Raw genomic sequence first — 20,475 nt, forward strand, 5'->3', positions numbered from 1 at the left:
AGATCTAGCTACTGGTGGGAATGCACTCTAAAACCTTCTGAGGACAGTTTTCTTCCACCTTTAGGATGCAATCCGTCCGCTGAAGAACAACGTGCTGACTTGTTGTGACTCCTCTTAGATTAAGGCGATATTAGTTGGAGGTCTTACAGTTCAAAAGAAAGCAAAAATAGCCTTACAAACACTCAGTTACTGCTGTTGGCTGATTTAGAAACTGCCAGCATTTTCGGATGTCAATTGGGAAAAGGTTTCATGTTTAGATGGCAGCTTGAGTCAGTTGTACCTGACATGCGAAGCCATTGGATGGCACTGTAATTTTAGGAGGTTATTGAACACGCTTTTCACCCTTAGTATCTATATAATTGTAAATAGTAACGCGTCTCTCATAAACAAAGTGCTCATATATTCCTCATCAACAATTGTGTTAAATGGAGCAGGTTAAGTAGCACAACTGTAAAGGTGTAAAAGACAAATATATAAAAATCAGAGCATTTTTAGCACCAAAATACAAACATCAAATAGGCTTTTGAGGACGGACTCAAAAAGGCCAGAGGGAGGATACTGAATTATTCAAAATATTTATTTGAAATCACAACCCACTCAATGGTTGCAACACCATCAGGCATCCGTGATGATGACAACCATTTTTATTGGACTGTGATATGAGCAATGCTGCTTTAATATAGAGGGTGGTAACAATGTTTCCGAGCATGGTACTTCTTGTGAACATAAACACAGGCATCAGATTAGAGTTTATACTGACAGGATTACTGTGGATACTGTGATTAACTGGGATGCTGTATATTTTCTCTTAATGTTATGACAACTTTCTAAATGTCAGCATGCTAGAGAATATTACACTGCCATGCAGAGTGAACTAATTTCTGTGTATGGACACACCCCTTTCTCAATGCTGAAGCCATGCTTCACATCCCATTTACAACAGACATAATATAATATAAAGTCAAGGAACAGAAAGAAAATATGAGGTGTTTTTAGAAATCTGGGAGACGTAAGCAGTGGCTTCTCCTATATCCAGCATAGATTTGTCATTGTAGTATGTGGCATTCAAACTTCACCAAATTGGTGAGGAGGAAGTGTTTTCTTACCGCAGAGGCACTGGCAGAAAGCACATAGTTGCGAGGTCTGGTCTCCTGAAAATCTGGGGCCACCTACACAAATCAGAATGATTATTTCATCATTTGTACTGCTGAGTATTCAATCTGCACATCGCCTTGCAAAGGTATTGATGTTACAACAACAAACTATGCTATAGTGTATTGCTGTTTTATGTGAGAAACACACAAAGCAATGCCTGATTGTGAAACAGAAGGAAACCACTGCAGGATTGTAAATGTATTTTAAAGTGTCAGTCAAGCATAAGTAATCAGAAGCACCTTTGACTTAGTGTGTCTGTTTTAACTTACACATGTTCAGTTGTCCTGATGGAAGGTGAACCTCCACCACGTTATTCAGTGTCTTAAATCCTCTACAGGCTTTTTCCCCCAGTTCTGCCCTTTATTTTTCATTTTTCTGCAAACTCTGACCAGACTCCCGGTACATACTGAAACAAAGATGTGCATGCACCAACATGTTCTACTGTAGTGTGTTCAGTTTTGGTCTAATCTAACCAACCTAATTCTTCCAGATGTGTGCGAGTTGACCTCTACATGATTTGAGGTGAAATATAAATTAGGATGCTTGATGGTTTGCTTTCAACAAGGACTTCCTTCTTCGTATTCATCCATAAAGGCCAGACTTGTGGGGTCCAGAGCAGATGGTTGCCCTGACAGCAGGTTTTCCCACCTACACTCTGTATTTCTGCAGTTCCTCTAAAGTTGCCATGGGCGTCTTGGTTGCTTCTCTGACTAGTGCTGTCAGTAAAGGTGGATGGCCATGTCTTGATAGTTTTTGCAGGTGATCCAACCTCTCTCCATGATCACATGATGAATGGAACAGAGCTCAGGGAAAGATCCCTGCTTGAAACATGTCCACAGCTTCCTCCCGCAACTGTGTGCTGTGTTTTTTGGTCATCATGATGCTGAGTGTTCTCCAATGTTCTGTAACAATCTGTTAAGGCCAGAAATGGAACAGCTGCATGCATACTACGATTAATGCTGTTTTCACACATAAAAACACGGGTGGACTATGCTTGATTGGGGACCAAAATTGCAACAAGTGCTACAGTTTCAGATGTTCAGTTTGCTTTCACTCTGCACTGTGTCAAACCAACCAAACCCTTTGAGCAACCTCTTCACCACCTCACCAACAACCACTGAACGACGCAACATGAAAACTTCCTTCTTCACAAAATGCAAATAAAAATTGAGTGGCATCAGATTTTAGCCGTTGGATTTCTCTTGGGCAAAAGACTACAAGCCATTTCTCCGGTAGACTCGTCCATTTGTTTTGGTTGCATTTACCCAAAATGCCGCACGCTATGGTCCGCTTCGTGCTTTTGGATCGTTCTCCGGTCCACTTGGTGTTCACATATGCATTTGAACCATGCTAGAGTTCACTTCAACCAAACTGAGACTGAGGTTTGTAGGACGACCAGAGTTAGCTTTTTTTGGTCTGCATCAGAGTAGAATTACGCATTCAAAAAAGAAAACCAAGTATGATTTTCCATCCACATTACAATTCTGCCTCTACAGTGTGTTGTTCACTCACATAAAAACCTTACAAGAGCCATTGGAGTTTGTAGTTGTTGCATGACTGAATGTGAAAAAGTTCAGCGTAAAGACTTTTGCAATTTAATGCATATAGAAACCATCTTTAAAGACAAGATTTAGGTTTACATTTCCTCTGAAGGTGCATATAAAAAGTCCTGGAATGCAGGCCTAATTTAAAGTGACATCAGCTCACAGGAATTATACAGACTAACTGTAAGGGACAGAGGGGAATTTACAACAGCCAGCATACTTTCATATGAGGTGTGTCTGACATTATAAAAGAAAGGTGCAGAGAGGTGATGCAATCACTGTATACAAACAACAGCTGCCACATTACTGAAACCAGTGAGACAGTCTCTCACTGACTTTACTACTCCAGTCTGAAGCTGCAGGCTGTGCTTTATCATGCACATGCAAGCATGCCACCCAAATAATGGTTTCATCATCACATAAAAAAAACATATTTCTTCAAATAAAGAAACGAATAAAAAAAAACATAACAATTATGAATTACAAAAATAAATTAATTCAAAACAAAAAAAGGGAAGATTGGCTGTAATTCTGGCCAAGATATAAACAATCAGTAAGCGGACGGCTGGTCAGCCGATTTATTTTGTACAAGTCCAGGATAAGGTTGAGTTATAAATAACTTCCTGACACATAAAGAAGCATGGGAACAGAAGCGGTGATGATGCAGGGACAAAGTCACCGTTTCCTGTTTTAAGCTCACTTTCCAGAAAAGTCGTGACATCTGTTTTTTGCTATCCTTACGATCCTTCATTTCATCTCTTGCCAGCGTTGTTCTTCCACTCAATTCAAAACATGGAGAATGTGCAGCTGCTTCATTCAGATCGAAAGGCACTTTGTTAGAGCCAAGAAAAACATCCATCCAACATCCATCAACACAAAACAACAAATAACTGACACTTTTGTACTCCCTGCTCAGACTTTGTGGAAGAAAATTTTAGATGTGCTTTTTAAAAATGGGAAGTTATTTGATAATCTACCTCCTGTGGTTATTCTGTAAAACATCAACAAAAAAGGTTTTTAAAATAAGCGTGTTTATGTGCTTAGCTATCATATCTGTAATATTCTCACATCAAATAAAAACAGCAGAAGGAAAACAAAGAGCAATGATTCTATATTTTCTACAAGACTTGTCCTGCATTTCTACCTTGTGATCTAGTTAAGACTTCAGGCATCTGCTCTGGTGAGAACTGATGTTGGGAAGTCCAATTGTCTTTCTACTAAAAGTCTGGAAAGAAAAAAAGGTTTATATGGCCCTACCGCCATCTAGTGACAGAACCTGTTTTATGACTAAATAAGAGTTTTCACAGTGAGAACTTTTTTTTTTAAGTAAAATGCATTTGAACAGAATCTAAAGTAGGACTGTTTAATTATGGAAAAAAATTATAATCATGATCATTACAAAAGTTTTTTTGCATTTTATATGCAGGTGCACATTGTTTGAATAGTTCATTAATTTGAAGATTTAATTTGAAATCTCCAAGCTCCTGCCATTTTGCTACCAATTTACCTCAATAACGTGCACCGTCAGAAAGGTTTCACTCAGAGGGGCACCAAAGCAATGCCTTAGATGTCACTAAATCCTCATCTAAAAAGGAATTGAAATAAACAAAGATGACAGCAAACAAAAGAAGGCACACAGGTAAAAGCAAATAAAGAATAAGCATGATTCATCCAAACATCGTCAGTCATTAAGACTCTAATGACGTAGAGTCAATAGAGACAACAAAAGAGTTAGCTTGAGGTTGTGGATATTTTTTCAGTCCACTGCCTTGACTTTTTAAATTTTTTATTTTTTTTTGTCTTTTCGGAAATAGAAGTAGCACTGCACATCGAAGCTAGTAAGACTGAGAAAATAGCTCAAGGTGTGCACCATATAAAGCAGTTTTTAATACTTACTGCACCCTCGCACTGCAAAGATGGTCGATATGAAGACAGTTAGTAATGGTTGAAACCAACACACGCTTTTATTAGAATGATTAAAGGGAAAGCCGAGGGGGCGTGGCAGTGAGTCGGGGCTTACCCCTGCCTTGGCCTCGGCCGCCTTGGCCTTCTTTACACGTGCTTTACAGGCGTCCAGGTCCAGGCGAAGGTTCTCCAGAAGGCGGCGCTCTCTCTGTACAAACACATCACAAAGGGACTAATCACCCAGTGACGCAGCAAGACAACACCCGTTCAAATTTCTTTCGTTTTTGCTTTTTTTTTTGTCACACTTTAATATTTCAAAACACTAAAAAAAAAATACAAAATGTGTTTTATTAAATGATGATTTCATTTATTAAGGGAAAGCTACAGAACTGTTTTAATTAGGTCACCTGAAAGGTTTAAACATCCTGTTTAAAGCAATTTCACAGCAATTTATTGCTGTGAAATTACAAAGTACAATTACAAAATAAACTTGCCAGCTCCTTAAAATCTTACATTTAAATGATAAACAATTTAAAATATTTTAGTTTATGTATGGAGAAACCATTAAATCAAATTTAGCAGCATTGATATGTTCAATAAATACCTGTTACATTTATGTATCTGTAGTCTGTGTTAAAATATTAGCATTTATGGGCCCCCTGAAGCTCTGGGGGGCCTTCTGTAGCTGCTGACTCAATTTGGATTAAACAGAAGTGCAAATAATTTATATTCATTTTAATTGTATGTTTTGATTTGTTGTTTTAAAGGCTAATAGTAGATTTAAACAGCATTTCACTGGCGACGTTTTCCCTTAACATATAATTACCTAGTAATATTTTTGCATTTCCTGTCTACTTAACATCTTTTTTTTTCTCTGAAGAGTTTTTGCAGCGCTAGAAGCTTGTATTTTTGCCACAGTAGACCGAGAGGAAGGAGGGCGAGGAGAGGGGGGGGAAAGACATGCAGCAAGTGTCGTCGGGGCCAGGTGTCGAACCCGCGACGTCTGCGTCGAGGACCAAGGCCTCCAAACGTGGGGCGTGCTAACCCCCTGCGCCACCACAGCACGCCCCTACTTAACATCTTTTAATACAAAAGCAGGGTGTACCACCGGTGGACCGGCAAGTTTTCTGGGGGAAACCATGCAATTGCATGAGGGAGTAATAACTCTGTCCTCACTGGAAAGTATAAAGTGTTTTTTCTGAAGTGCTGTATTAGTTTTATATCAGAGATAATGGGACACACACTTCCTAAAGTCCTATACTAGTTGACTCTTTTTTTTCTCATGGTAAATTCATTGTTTATTTTTCCTCTAATGAACCTGTTATTAAAGTGGGTATCGAAATGTACAATTTTGAAATCATCCAAAAACTTAAGCCAAGTGATGAACCTCAGTGACCACCAGGATGTTCCACACTCACTGAGATGGTTCTCCAGTCTCCTTCCAGGAAGTTCCTGAGTGGATTGAGAAAACTGATGGCTGAGGTCTGAATGAACTCTCTCTCTGCTGCTCCCAGTCTCCTCTCACAGTCCCCAACTTTCAGCAAAGTGCTCCCTGCAACAAGACCAAAGAAATGTCACAAATCAGTTGATTCAGTGCTACTGCATTTATTGAATTTACAAAGCAATAAATTCCTCATTTATTGCTTTGTATTTTTTTCTGGTTTACGCTGCATCACTAGAGAAGCATAACATGCCCAATGCGCAGATGGGGAAAGTCTGGTAAGTTGTCTGTCTAGGAAAAGAAAATTTAGGAGACAGATGTGAGCTGAATCACTTAGGAATAAAATCTGTTTCTAAGGTCCAGCTTTTCCCAACAGGTGTTTGTATTTCTGTTGGCTGCATCATTTCATGTCGGTGCAGTTTGCGGTTCACGGATTTGAGATATGGAGCAATTTTTCAACCGCAGAAAAGACAGAACGTAAGTGAGAAAAATCAGAAAGAATCAGAGACTTCTCTGAGAGTTTAAATTATTAATATGTATTATTGTGTGCCAAACCCATCTTGAATATTAATATTTATGTTAAATGTTACGTTACATTAAATTCACCCCTGAGCCAGGGTGAATCCAGGAAGTTTTTAAAGAGGCCAGTGATGATATTGGGGTGTTACATCAAAATAATGTTTAAAGTACAGAGTAAAATATCTGCATGATCAACACAATCCCCTCAAATAGATACAAATTTGAGTAAATTATCCAACATGTTTCAAAAATGTCCTGCATGAGACACTTCCACATCTGGCAGTTAATCAGCCAAAGCTCAAAAGTTTTCTGTATGCCTGTGAATGAGTTTTTACAACATTTTAACAAGCTAAGTCTCAACATTGTGCTGTTCTTACTGACACACATGAAAGAGTTGAACAGAGTACAAACCAAACCCAAAGACAGTTGTAAAAACTAAACACCATTAGGAGTCCCACAGAACAAAAACATTTCAGAAATGTGGTACAAAGCTAGTCTTGGAATTTCTGCGTACCTCTTTATGGTGATTAATTAATCTGGCTCTTACTGATGAACTGGTTCGCCACTCCTGGACTAGTGTATTCCTTTGAAGATGTTAAATGTAGGAATGGAGTTGCTCCAGTAGGTGTCACCATTGTGCAAAAGATTATATATTTAAAACAACAAAAACAACAATGGCAGCACAACATGACAGAACTCTAATCCTGCAGCAGATCCATAATGACCCTGAAAGAGCCATTAACTAGAAACGGACATATTTTAGAAGATAGGGCAAGTGAAGGCCAAAAGTCATCATCAGAAATGCACTGAGGCTTTTACTGGCCAATATCGATGTTCCTTTTTTCCCTTTATTGGATTTTACTGAGCTCTTAAAGCCTAAACAATGTGCTGTTTGCTAAAAATCCAAAGACTAATATAAAGTTAAATCTATCTTCTTTTTTTAGTTTTCATTAATTAATGAAAGAAAAATCCTTTTTTAGAATTCTTATTCCCTTGACCTCCTCTTCCCCTTTGACTTAGACTGCCATTGGTAAATTTTAATCAGTGGTTAATTAGTATGTGCATCACAATAACCCACATTGCAGAAGAAAAAGCTGCCAGTTCATTTCTTCCAATGAGAAACAGCTTATCCTGATGTTGGCTTTAGGTTAGTGTTGTTTATTTGACTAAAGTTTGAAGAAACAAGTAATGTTTGTACTTCAAAGGTTTATTCATTTAACAAATCCTAAAACCACACAAGACCTGGCTCTGATTGGTTGTTTTTGGTTGGGAGCGGTGCATTTCTTCAGAAGCCAACAAGTCGCTCAGAAAGAATGTGTAGGAGATCCATCTTTTCACAGATTGTTGATCCCCTAACATACTGTCATGACATGGTGAATATATTTTAACAAATACATAAACTTTATAGAAGTTACATATTGTAGCTTTGAGCGCAGTAAAGCAGGATATACCAACAACTAAAATCATTATATTGGCATGGTTTCTGGCCTTAAAGACCCTTAAAGACAGTTCATCTCTTCTAATGAACTGTCTTCATTGCTTCAGGGGCCCGTTAAATGATAATATTTTAACACAGACCACAGATACATAAATGTAACATTTATTTATTGAAAAAAATCCTCCACTTTCTGTGTGAAAAGTGGAGGATTTACCCCCACTTTCTAAGAAATTAATAGAACCTAGGAAAACTGTGGCATAAGTCAGAGTTTGAGCTAATCTGAATTTTCAGTACATTTTTTTTAAAGATACTGAGATGCTGAAGTACTAGGGTTGCACAACTCATGCATAAATCAGACTCTCTTATTGAATTTTGGAGCAATAGCTTTCCCTAGTGACAGCTACATGCCTACTGATGCTGCAGCAGAATGCAGAGAGCAGCTAACCTCATTTAAAGCTTTATTGATCCTCACAACTACACAGATGGGAAAAACTATTTACAGCCTGTAGTGGAAAACAGTGCAAGCAACATGTAGAGAGGAAGAACAATCATTGAAAAGGGAGCAGACTAAATGCTTTTATGCTAAAAAAGATCTTAGAGCCAGTTTGAAGCAAGAGCATCAGAAAGCCTCCATCTTCTGTCACTCTGGATAAGTGAAATATTCAATAATGCCAGCAATAATGTTTTGTTAAAATTATATTTTATGTCAATATTAAGTTTCATTGTTTTAAATTTTAATATTTCAACAAAAGAAAAGTTTTCTTCCACAGTACTGTGTGCTGAGAAGCTCCTTTGTTAACAATTTCACTGAAGCGGTGTGAATAAAACTGACATAGCACCTCTCAGAAACATGAAGGTGTCTTCATGAATGTTTATGACTTGCCAGGAAGTGTCATTCAGTAAATATTGACATTTTTAATCCAAAGTTTCAATAGAAATTGCAATAAAAGTGCATTAAAAATGTGTCAACTTTGCATTATTTGGTAAATAATTACAATTTTATAGCAAAGTTGCATTAAAAGTTCATTAAAAGTATCAACTTTGCATTAGAAGTGTGATAATTTACCAAGTGACATCTCATGACAACAGTCAAACATTTCTGAAGTTTCCTTCATGCTAGTCTAATGAAGTGTTACCACACCTATCCGTGGTTTCAACCACCTGCAGGAACATGCTTTTGTCTTCACTCAAGCCACAAAACTACAGCATCAGCCAACAGCTCAGGACTGACAAAGTGTGTGGAGTTTCTTTTAGTGACCTACTCATTTCCTATTCAGTCGGGTGTGTTAAAGCAGGGACACAGCTAAAAGCAACATAACAGACATCTCTGAGGTTCAGAAACCACTGGCAGCATGTTGCAATCTAACCTTCAGACCCTTCAGAGCTAATACACTCACCGTATGGTGTACCAGCCCCAAACTCCTTCGCAGCATCTTCCATATACTGACCCAGCAGCTCTGCGTTGGTAACCCTGGAGGGTGCTTTCATGTCCAGCTTTTCATAGAGAAACTCCTCAATTCTGGCACCTGCAGGGAAAATCCTGAGTTTAATTTATGAAGCAGGCAGGTTATTCTTTACGGTCATTTCTACTCATTACAAACTGAGATCCAAAGACTTCTGGCACAACTTCACCTACTTTCAAGGTGCATGGTGAGGTGAAAACTCCAGCAACACTTTAATCAACTTTATTCTGAAACAAACTTGTTTCTGCATGTGGCACATAATCTGTCAGAGTGGTTTTAGCAGACTATACAAGCAAGAAAGGTTTTGTTTAAAAATTTAAACAAATTTTGAGATAATTTACTATTACTAATTTATTAGTAACTTTGATACGTTTTTTTTTGTTATTCAGTCGGTTAAATTAACAATAAACAAAATACATCAGTGATCACCTGTTCGGTTCCACAAACTGTTCTCTCAGCAGGCAATAAACTAAAATAATCAGATATTGAAAAGGAAACTCCAGTTCTGATTTGTTATCACTGAGTAAGACAGATTGGTACAGAAACATGGAAAATCAAAAATATTGTTGAGATGTGGGTCAAATTTAAAAACCTGAGATTTTTTTTCCCATAATTCCTTCATATGGGAGAGAACATGTGATCACTGATGTATCCAAGATTCTTCAAAAAGTCGTTGCAGATGGTGATGGCTGTGGGCAGGAAGAATCTCCTGTAGGAGTCTGTAGTAAGCAAATTTGAAGAAACCTGGTGCTCAGTCAGCTCTAGCACTGAGATCGGTTTAGTGGAAAAGGTCCCAAGGAAACATTTTGTCTGATTAGCTGTGTGAAACAGCAGCTTTTGTTCTGAGATAACTCTTGATTTTAGTATTCAAGAGTCACTCTGATGTCCCTAATTGTAGAGTGAAAAATCTGTATTTGATCTCAACATCACAAAAATGTGAGCATTTTTGTTCCTGTTGATTACCCCTTTATGCTAATGATGCAAAGCATGAAAGGTTTCCACAGCAGAGCACTACATGGGGATTGGAAGGCAGGATACTCACCAGTGTGATCGACTGTGGCATGAAGAGTCAAAAAAATGACAAGTTAGAGCTCTCTGTCCTTAGATCTCACCCTGTACAGCCTGATCAACATTATTAACTATAGCCAGGAGGGGAAAATAGTAAATTATCTTTCATTTGTAAGTTTGTAATCAATCCGACACCAATATCATGAAAATCTAACATCAAGTGTAAAAATACTGCAAAGCATGAACATTTATTAAATAAAGATCAAGACAAAATAGAAAAATAGTAAGAGAGAACAACAAAGTAAACCTTAGAATACAATGGCATGAAGCGCCACTGTCAGCAGCAGTAACTTTAGGTCGTTATTTTCTGGAGGACTATTGGTTTGTCATGTTGTTGTGGATAAAAGTTGATCCACTATCTTATAAGACATTGTTTGTAGAGGCTTGCAGAATTCTCTTTAATGAACAATTTCACTTCAAGTCATATGTCATGTGACTATAAAACCATATGTTTTTATGGGAAGCAAAATGTTTCATTAACTACAAAAATCCTGAACATTTCACAGTTTTTTTTGTGTTGTTTTTTTTTAGAAACCTTAAAGAATGACCAATATTATAAGTTAACAGAGAAACTTTCTAGGTTCCACTCAGAGCATTTCAGTCAGGTCAGGGGCTGGACTTATCCGGCTCTCATATCCACTCTACTGCAGGTTGCTGTTGTGCTTGGGATCATTGTCCTGTCGCACAATCCAATTTCAGCCCGGATTCAATAGTAAAACAGTTGCTCTTGCATTTAACAGAGTGCTGTTCAGAGGCATTCACTGACAGCTAAATGATGGGAAGCTACTCGGGTTCAGTGGCTGCCAGACAAGTGCACATCATCATTCCTCCACCACCATGCTGGCAAGAACTGTTTTTTGCTGATTCACTGCGTTTGGTTTTTCAACAAACAAGGCATTACACCCAACTTTGGTCTCATGTAGCCTCTCCAAATATGTTATGTTGGTTTGGTTCTTTTCTATGTTCTGTCATCAACTTCAATATTTGGCATGTTTTCCACAAATTGGTTGGGAATGGCCTTATAACTCATCCCAGATTGATGTGCAGCAACAGCTGCTTCATTAAGGTATCTGCTGATGTCCTTTCTTCATTGGCCCTTTCGCTAAGATGAACATATTAGACCACTGAACTGCCAAAACACCTGCCTGATATAGGCAGACATACTTGCTAATTATCAAATAATTAAGAACTACTTTCCGTCTTAAAAACTTTGGCATTTAAGAGGAATACAGCAGTGGTGTACTTTCTTTCCCAGACACAGCTTCCCAATATTTTTGTTACTTTTAGTTTAATAAATTAGTTTAGAATCTGTGGTATGCTTTTGTACATTTGAGGTAATTTTAAACTTAATAAGCTTGAGGTAATTTTAAACTTAATAAGCCCCTGATGATTTTTAATATGGCACAAATCTGAAAAATATAGACACTGACGTCACAAGTCTGTAGCTTAAATTATTTTTACGAACTGACAATAACTTTCAGAAGGAAACCAAGACACTTATTTCTGAGTAACCAAAAAGGCAACAACCCCATGACTGTCACTGTGCCACCCTAATCAACGTAATACTGCAGACATCCCTAGACATTACAGTGGTCCAGTACTACATGAGCTCAGGTAGTACTTCCTTCTGTAATGACACTTTATCACATAGTAATCATACTTGGGTTGGGCTGCAGCAGGTACTCGGTCTGTCTGTAGATCTTCTCTGTCCAGTGTTTGGTGCAGTCAGCGCGGCTCATTAGGTTCTCAAAGTGAGCATCCAACTCTGTCCTTTCCGCCTGTCCCAGCTTCTCCTCAGTATACTGAAACAGCAAACAACCATAAATAAACACCCTGTTACAAGTCAACCAATGTTAACTCCACATGCTAATAAATAACTTAGGCTCAAAGTTTCATTAATAATTTCCATAATAACCTCCCTTACTATCATGGTCTCAACCTGCTTGTGCTCATATTTATCATTTTTACCATACAGTTGTTGCCAAATGAGTAAATGAAAAAGTGAATAAAAGACACTCTTCGTTAATTAGTAATGGTTTGGCTAAAATTACCGACCGTGACTTTTGTATAGCTCTGCTTCGTCGGCCTACAACTGAATATAGCAAAGCTAAAACCTGAATATTGAGAACATGTTCTGCTGGATGTGATAATGAGGTGTGTTTTGAAGATGAACTGCAGATTCACAGCTGGTAGGCAAAGTGGAAGGAAGCGCGAGCCAAGTCGCCGCAGCGTTTAAATACCTGGACGGCTCGCGTGAAAAACAGCCCCGCACCGCTGGCTAACTTCTTAACGTTGAAATCCATGGCGTTAATGGGCGAAGCTGCAAGCTACTGCTTTTGCTTTAGAGGTAGCTTCTTACAGCAGTAGCTACAAAAATATGGCTCTAGCCAAAAAAAATATCACGTGACCGTCTTGCGCGTAGCTTCTCATTACGTCAAAAAGCCATTTTTTACTGTCTGGTTTAAAAAAATGTATAATAAAAATAAAATAATAATTGTGAGTTTGTGGTGATTTTTCTCCTGCACTTGTAGCTGCTATGCACTTCCACCGAAACACACACACAAAAAAAATCCTGAAAACAAGGATTTTCACAAGTTCGTTGTCTTTTTTAATCTACTTCCTTTAGGGGTCGCTATCCAACTCTATACCCATCATCCTTCCCTGTCACATCTCGTATTCATGTCTATGCAAATCCAGCTCCACTACTACATCTATCCATGAAACTTTTCCATGGTTTTCTTCTTCTCTCCTCCCCTCCTGTTACACATTCAACATCCTTTGTCCAATATGTCTTCTATTATTCCTCTCCAGTTTGGTCACTTTTAAGTGAAAATCTTTACATATTTAACAAGAGCTTACCTCGACCTTGCTATGCTCTCGTCAACACAATGTCACCGTGAGCACGATTTATCACTGGAACTCTTGACTGATCTCGACTATGGTCCTCCTTTTCATCTCTAGTTGTCGACCCTGAACTTGAACACCCACACCTCACCAACCTTGCTGTTTTTATGATCTGCAACTCTCCAAAAACTTATCTGTCTGTGAGTGTGAACTGTATGAGTACCACTAACTCATACAGTTAGTGGTACTCATACAGTGTCACAGTTCCTGACTTGCTTGTCACTGGTTGTCAACAAATATACAGTGTGCAGTGTTTCTAACCTGTTGACACTTCCCATTAACACTCCCGTTTGGTTCCTGAATGCAGCACTACGCACAGTGATGACGTAAGAACGCACAGAGTTTATTCCGTTTCGGCAGCGCGTGAGTTTTGTTTCCAGCTTTTTCGTACAGCTAACCATTGTTGAGGTAAGTTAGCAAGTATACTAAATTAAATATCTACCTATGACCAAACATCACCTTCCCCAAGAGTTTAGCCAGAAGGTAAACTCAGGCTGTTGTTACCACATTGTTTCTTAGCTTAGTTAGCTTAACGGGAGTTAGCTTGGGATGAAATATGTTACTAAACTAAACAAGACTGTACTGTTATTCATTTATAGCTGCCACCAAACCAACCAACACGGTAGCGTTATGCAGACCAGGTGGCCATGGCTTGGAAGTCAAGGACCCGCAGTCTGCAGGTATTTGACACGGACCTGAGCGCGGACACGGTGGAGTGGTGTCCGCTGTCCCCCAGCCATGACATCCTGGCATGTGGGACATACCAGCTGCTGAAAGCGGTGAGATGAGATGCGGCTCAACCTGTTAGAGAACGTAGGAATGCATTCCAACACTGACCAGCGCACTTTCAAAGTCCTTTGTTAATCTAAAAACTTTTGCGATATTTTTTCTAGCTTATTATTAATTAGAGTGAAAAATGGAACAAATAACAGTATTGAGAAGAAAATTACAAAGGCATAACAGAACATAATTGTACAAAATGTGACATGCGCCACTATCATCATTAATAAAAAAAATAAGGATTTGGGGAAAAAATAAAAACAAATTAAGAGAAAAATGGACGACTTTGGATCCTAGAAGTATTGGGAAATTTGAGTCCTTAGAGGGTTTTGCCATATTTTTTCACAATGCTTTTTATGTGTTATACCAACCCAAGTTAGTTGGGAGGAAATTGTTACATGGTCTAAAATAATTTCTAGCAAAATATAAACATGAAAAATGAAATGTTCATTTGTACTTGACCTTTTACCCTGATGCTCCGAGATAAAATGTCAGGAGAGCTGCTAAAACAAAAGCCACTGTTTAAAGATGCCATGTAGGAACATGAGGAAGAAGGTGTCCAGGAGACGTGTCGCTATTTCGTGGAAATGGAAAATTGGGTAAATAACTCCACAGCACCCTCAACACAGCATAAGCAGTAATAAAGACATCAGAAGGACCACGAGTCCAAACCTAGCCTGACAGATGACGTGGTGCAACTTTAAACAGCTATGCAAAAAAGAATATGTGCACAAAGTACTGAACTGAATAGTGATGATGCCATGCGGTGTAATTAAACACTCATGTCTGCTGTATGTCATTCATGCTGCAGGAAGGCGGAGAGGACGCCGCGCCCAGCCGGACCGGCCGCCTCTACCTTTTTCAGTTTCGCCGTGAGGGTCCGATGAGCCCTCCGCTCACTGAGCTGCAGCGCCTGGACACAGCAGCCATTTTAGATCTGAAATGGTGAGAAGTCGAGCTTCATTAGCGCGGATGCAGTCGTGATCTTTCTGTTTCCTTTCTGTTCAATGTTTTCCCTCGTGGCCAGGTGCCACATCCCTGTGTCGGACAGGCCGCTGCTGGGAATGGTTGCTGCTACAGGAGAGCTGCACCTCTACACTCTGCTGGATAATCAGGTGAGAACTGCAGCTTCAAAAGAATCCCACTGATGTCTTCGGGTAACAGCAACATTAGATTAAGCCAGGACATGACTGTGCCTCAGTAATGGTCCGGAGTTATCATGTATCCTGTTTCTTATTTTAGAATGTTTTGTTTCCATTAGCATGTGTTTCACAGCTGGTGTTGTGGTGTTTACTCATGAATGTGTGTATCCAGTAGGAAGGTGGGCGCAGTCTGCAGACTATGTGCAGCGTGGAGGTTGGAGCAGAGCGGCTGGCTTTGTCTTTGGACTGGTCCACTGGTAGAATGGACAGGTACTGTAAGCTATGTGGGCTCCTGCTGCTGTTTTTCTTCAGTCAAATTTCCAGTGGTGGATAATTAGAGGCCATTTGAAGCAGACCCTTCTGTTCCCAGCAGCAGTGACATCCGGGTGGCGTGCAGTGATTCTGCGGGCTGCGTCGGTGTCTTCTCCCTGGCTGAAGGAGCTCTGATGGCTCTGTCCCAATGGAAAGCTCATGACTTTGAGGCCTGGATCACAGCCTTCTCTTACTGGAACACACAGCTGCTTTATTCTGGTAACACAACTGCTTCCCATCATTTTATAGTTCCTGCAAATATTGAAGTAATTGATCGGATAGTTTCAGAACATATCTTAAAATAAAAACATTTGGTCTAGGATTTGGCAGGCTTTAAAGGGGAAATATTATGTAAAAACAACTCCTTTGAGCTATTATTTAATGTTCAAAGTAATTCATGTTGATCCATGTAGCTCCTGCTGTTACTGACAGCATCACCAAACACAACCCTTTGTTTACAGAGTTTCTTTGAAAAACATTAACACCTCTTGTAATTTTTCATATCTTGTTATGTGACGACCACAAATTCAGCGGCTTTTATGTGACAAACACAAAGTGACGCTAAGAGCTTGGAAAAGTGTGGCTGTTTTCTTTGTAATCTGAATAGATCAGAAAGCTGCAGTGAGCCTCTGTGTTACATATTACATCTGTATGTAAATGGAGCCTTTTAACACTTGGAATATATTAGTCAAATGTTATTGCAATCCAAAGAGACCTTTACAATTTGAGTGTTTTGCAGACTGATATTGTGATGATATATTTGCATTATATTGAGCAGCCTTACAGTTCATATTGGAACCTTCTTCTCAGGGGGGGACGACTGCAAACTGAAAGGCTGGGATCTCAGAGCTGCTCCTTCAAGCCCGGCTTTCACCAGTAACAGGTAGAGACAGAGATTTGTGTTTGTATCACTGCTGATGTCCTTTCTGCCAAATCTTGCTGATAAATTATGAGCTTTTCTGCTTCAGGCACTCGATGGGTGTGTGCAGTATTCACAGCAGCCCTCATCTGGAGCACATCCTGGCCACAGGCAGGTCAGTATCCTCATCTTTAAAGGAACAGCCTCCTGCTGGGTGTTGTGTTGTATTTGGTTGTCGTGTTATCGTGCTCCTATATTGTCCTTCTGCAGCTATGATGAGCAGGTCTTGCTGTGGGACGGCAGGAACATGCGGCAGCCCCTCGGGCAGAGCGCTGTGGGAGGCGGGGTGTGGAGGCTGAAGTGGCATCCCAGCCATCACTACCTGCTGCTGGCTGCCTGCATGCATAATGACTTCCACATCCTCCACTGCCAGCAGGCCTTAGGTTGGTATGAGCATATTGATGAGGAAAAGCTGCTCCTAATTCTTAATTACTGTTTCTAACTCAGTTTACAGAGGAATGTTCTTTTTCTGACTTCCTAAGCACATAAACACAGCTGCTCACCAATAGTGTTTGATTTATTGATGCACCAGCTTTTAAATAACAAAAGTTAAACAAACTTCAAGAAGCTTCAGTATTCAACTAAAAAAACAAAATTGAAGGAATTTTTTCTTTTTGAGTCTCCAAGCATTTATTTTTGATCTAAGAATTGGCAAAACTGTGTGATTACCAATTCCATTTAAGACCAATAAAATTTAATATGTTGTATCTAATAATATTCCTAAAAGATTTCATATTAGAGCATATCTCTCTAAACGTGTAGGAAGCATCACCTGTCACAGACCAGATCTGTAGCATTCTTGAATGATTATTCCAATGGCAACATTCTAACTAAGACAGCTCTACTTTATTTCAGACTTATCAGATTCACTCCAGGTGTAAATATGAGAACTCAATGCTGAAACTAAATTGGAAGGTTGACGGATTAGTTTTTACTAATTAGTTGTTCACTTGTATTATTCAGTACAACTGCTGATGGTTTGTATCTGTGTGTGTGTTTGCTCAGAGGGCAGCGAAGGAGCCTGTCCCATCGTTGCTTCCTACATCCTCCACAACTCCCTGGCCTATGGAGCCGACTGGTCCAGGCTGTCCCTGGAGGACCCCGCGCCGCACTCCCCTCCTGCCACAGAACCAAAGGAAAGCCTCGCTCAGAGCAGAGGACACTTGCGCATTCAGTACGAGTCTCCAACTGCCAGCTTCGACACGTCCCTGGAGGACGACGCAGGTCGGTACATTCCAGAGGCGAGTGGACCGCCCCCCTGCAGTCCTGCTGAGGCGCCGGACCCCAGCCCGGGTCAGGACGGTCCGTCACTGTCCTGTCTGCTAGCTAGCTGCTCATTCTACGACCACATGCTGCATGTGTGGCGCTGGGACTGGACTCCAGAAACGTCCCGACAGGAGCCCCACCAACAGTGACTGAGCTGCAGCCATGCATCCCATAAACACCCCGAACTGAGCAGAAGATGCAACGAGCATGTAAACCACTCTCCTACAAAACACGAGGTTCACTTAGCAGAAACGTCTATTTTGATTATGACACTGTTTTTATAATAAACACCTCCCATGTCTGTGGTGAACATGTCTGCAGCAGTGAGACAGCCTTACGGCAGAGGGTCTGTGATGCTTGGTGTTTTAGAAACATCTGGTGACCTCTGGCAGAAAACTGACCCAAACCAACACAGAAGTGGTTCATCAGGCGCAAACTTAACCCTCTTCTGTATCTATTGTAGTCACATAATATAAACCAGAAGTCTCCAAACTTTGTCATGTGAGCCAAAATCATGAAGTCCAAAGGACTCGTGGGCCAAGAAAATAATAAAAAATGTATAAAATTTTGGTTTTTTTGCTTAAACTTAATGTGCAAAATGTTAACTAAATAAAGTAGTTGATTTATAACTTGCTTTTTCTTTTTTTTTTTTTTTTTGGAAAGCAATGTTATTCTATGCACAAATAAAACTTAAAAAAGGATTTTGCATATAAGATGCTTGATTAAAAAAATATTGTCAGTCATAAGAACAGGATTTAAGTCACTTTCTTTCAAAATGCTTGCTATATTAATTCAAGTTTAGTGAATTAGATAAAAGCTGATTTTGGTGCTGCAAAGTTGGCTTTTCAGTTAAAGTCTCCTATTGTATTTGGTTCAGTTTAGTATAAAAAAGTAAATAATTTATGTCTACTGCAAGAAGATTGTCGGTAATCATTTCACTCAGATTATGAATAAAAATCTAAATCTCCGACAAACACCTGTGCTGGAGGGCCAACTTTGTATCATTCTTGAATTGCAGCTGAGGGCCACGCTATCAGTAAAAAGGGCCTCTAGTAACCCGCAGGCCACACTTTGTATATCCCTGACCTAAACTGTATAAAGCCTGGTGAATCAGTTTTTCGCCCTTTTTTTTCTAATAAAGGACATAAATGCTAAATGTTGATGGCATGTAGTTTAACAGACTCATTAGAAAATGTTCAGTATTTGAGAGAGGATTTTAGAATTAAACTTGAAAACGTTCTACACTTTCTGGCTTTAAAAGTTGAGTGACAATTCACCAGTGAAAAGCAACTGTTCATTTGATCGCTATTTATTCATGTTGCAGTGAAAACAGCAGCTTTTTAGGTTGGGTACTTTAACTTCTAAAAGATTTTTTTTTTTTATGTAAATGCCAACGCCACATTTACCTTCAGATTTGAATCGCAAAACCCTGACACGTAAATGACATTCTGCTATAAATCACGTGTAGAGCGACTCAAATTTTATTTCCAGATTGAACACTTAAGAAATGACAAGTCTGCAGTCCCCTCTGTGATGATGAACATGAAGTGATGGTATCCCATCCACTTATTAACGCACATAGTTCTTAGGATACAACTTCAACAGCTTCCCTTCCTGTGTGGGTTCAAATCCATATTTCTCCAGCTGACCCTTGTTGAATGTACCCTTGTTAAAGTCTCTGGTGATCTGGGGGGCTACGACCTGTTCGAATAAACTCTGTGCTGTCAGCGGAGGTTCCGTACCGATTGGTGACCGGTACGAGACGTAGGGTTTCAGCTTGAATCCCTCCAGATGAGGAACCACGAACTCAGGAATCATGGCCCGAACCAACAGGAACTTCCTGTTGGGGAGCTTCAGCCCTGCGGGGCGGCAGCAGCGGCCTTTGTTGAGGGTCCTGGGGCCGCGCTTACTGGTGAACTCAGACATCCTGTCCGCACCTCGAACCAGACCCCTCATGAGTGTGGACAGAACCCCCATGGTTGCCGTCGGGTCTTCCTCTTGGAACATGAAGACACATGCAGAGGGCAGCTGTTAGCTTTAGCATTAGCCATTAGCAGCAAAACAACAAAAAGACAGCTACTTTAATGTGTATGAGCTCAGCACGGGTGTAATTAGCTTTGCACTATATGCACTTTTCACTCTGGAAATCCGAAACTGACTCATTTACACTCGCTATTAAACATAAAATTCTTCTCACCTTCAGCGTCCCGCTGAGTGGGAACAAGTGTGTACTACGTCCAAATGAAGTGCTCAGTGATTGGTCAACAATAAAAGCAATACTTCTTGACCAATTAAAAAACAAGATACTGACAGAAGATGTTAGCAATTGGAGGAAACACTGTTAAAACTAGAAATCAGAAGCGTCTCTACTTTCGGAACCGCTATGACTTGTTCTTCAAAATAAATTACTTCATCAAACAGTGTGTGACGAACAGCTACTGAACAAATGGAATTACTGCTCAAATGGGATGTATGTCTAGTCATTGTATTTTATTGCTAACAGATAAATAAATTCACCGTATTTGTCTACAGGAAATGTTGACAAAAACTTCATAATTTCTTGTTTTTCAGCAACAGTTTGCTGAAAAACATAAACTTGCACGAGGAATACTGAATCTG

General features: G+C 39.7%; 3 protein-coding genes across 12 annotated transcripts in view; 1 reads left to right on the forward strand and 2 right to left on the reverse strand.

Moving 5' to 3' along the window:
- The window catches only part of sh3glb2a (SH3-domain GRB2-like endophilin B2a), a 28,783-nt gene extending 15,182 nt beyond the window's left edge, over positions 1-13,601 (reverse strand). Inside the window, exons 1-8 of one of the 9 annotated variants that reach the window (XM_044110665.1) lie at positions 13,393-13,601; positions 12,194-12,335; positions 10,508-10,519; positions 9,400-9,528; positions 6,023-6,156; positions 4,720-4,812; positions 4,596-4,607; positions 1,107-1,169 (exon numbers count right to left, since the gene is read on the reverse strand). In XM_044110665.1, the coding sequence (XP_043966600.1) occupies positions 1,107-1,169; positions 4,596-4,607; positions 4,720-4,812; positions 6,023-6,156; positions 9,400-9,528; positions 10,508-10,519; positions 12,194-12,272 (522 nt within the window). In that variant the 5' untranslated portion in view covers positions 12,273-12,335; positions 13,393-13,601. Of the gene's footprint in view, positions 1-1,106; positions 1,170-4,595; positions 4,608-4,719; positions 4,813-6,022; positions 6,157-9,399; positions 9,529-10,507; positions 10,520-12,193; positions 12,336-12,588; positions 12,734-12,773; positions 13,013-13,392 lie in introns of those variants that run through there. The other 8 variants (XM_044110657.1, XM_044110661.1, XM_044110659.1 and 5 more) reach the window with 8 other exon arrangements.
- A 132-nt stretch (positions 13,602-13,733) lies between these two features.
- On the forward strand, positions 13,734-18,485 carry dph7 (diphthamide biosynthesis 7). Of its 2 annotated transcripts, none has more exons than XM_044110655.1 (10): positions 13,734-13,845; positions 14,037-14,216; positions 15,029-15,162; positions 15,245-15,332; positions 15,535-15,629; positions 15,733-15,890; positions 16,482-16,554; positions 16,640-16,705; positions 16,801-16,973; positions 17,596-18,485. In XM_044110655.1, the coding sequence occupies exons 2-10, from the start codon at positions 14,085-14,087 to the stop codon at positions 18,003-18,005; spliced, it is 1,329 nt and encodes a 442-aa protein (XP_043966590.1). In that variant the 5' UTR covers positions 13,734-13,845; positions 14,037-14,084; the 3' UTR covers positions 18,006-18,485. The 2 variants fall into 2 exon arrangements, with proteins under 2 accessions (XP_043966590.1, XP_043966591.1); XM_044110656.1 differs by having other exon boundaries at positions 13,789-13,920.
- An 829-nt stretch (positions 18,486-19,314) lies between these two features.
- mrpl41 (mitochondrial ribosomal protein L41) lies at positions 19,315-20,212 on the reverse strand. Its single transcript, XM_044110667.1, has 2 exons — positions 20,054-20,212; positions 19,315-19,853 (listed from the first exon to the last, which is right to left on the reverse strand). Exon 2 carries the CDS (start codon positions 19,831-19,833, stop codon positions 19,426-19,428), a length of 408 nt encoding a protein of 135 aa, XP_043966602.1. The 5' UTR covers positions 19,834-19,853; positions 20,054-20,212; the 3' UTR covers positions 19,315-19,425.
- Between the last annotated feature and the right edge of the window lie 263 nt (positions 20,213-20,475).

This window comes from Gambusia affinis, linkage group LG03 (genome assembly GCF_019740435.1).
Source record: "Gambusia affinis linkage group LG03, SWU_Gaff_1.0, whole genome shotgun sequence".
Taxonomy (NCBI): Eukaryota; Metazoa; Chordata; class Actinopteri; order Cyprinodontiformes; family Poeciliidae; genus Gambusia; species Gambusia affinis.

Bases quoted from the DNA above. Each gene is read 5' to 3' on its own strand.
- dph7 (XM_044110655.1), top strand. From the start codon at position 14,085: ATGGCTTGGAAGTCAAGGACCCGCAGTCTGCAGGTATTTGACACGGAC. The intron at 16,706-16,800 runs GTCAGTATCCTC...GTCCTTCTGCAG, and splicing joins CACATCCTGGCCACAGGCAG to CTATGATGAGCAGGTCTTGC. The intron at 16,974-17,595 runs GTTGGTATGAGC...GTGTTTGCTCAG, and splicing joins CCACTGCCAGCAGGCCTTAG to AGGGCAGCGAAGGAGCCTGT.
- mrpl41 (XM_044110667.1), bottom strand. From the start codon at position 19,833: ATGGGGGTTCTGTCCACACTCATGAGGGGTCTGGTTCGAGGTGCGGAC.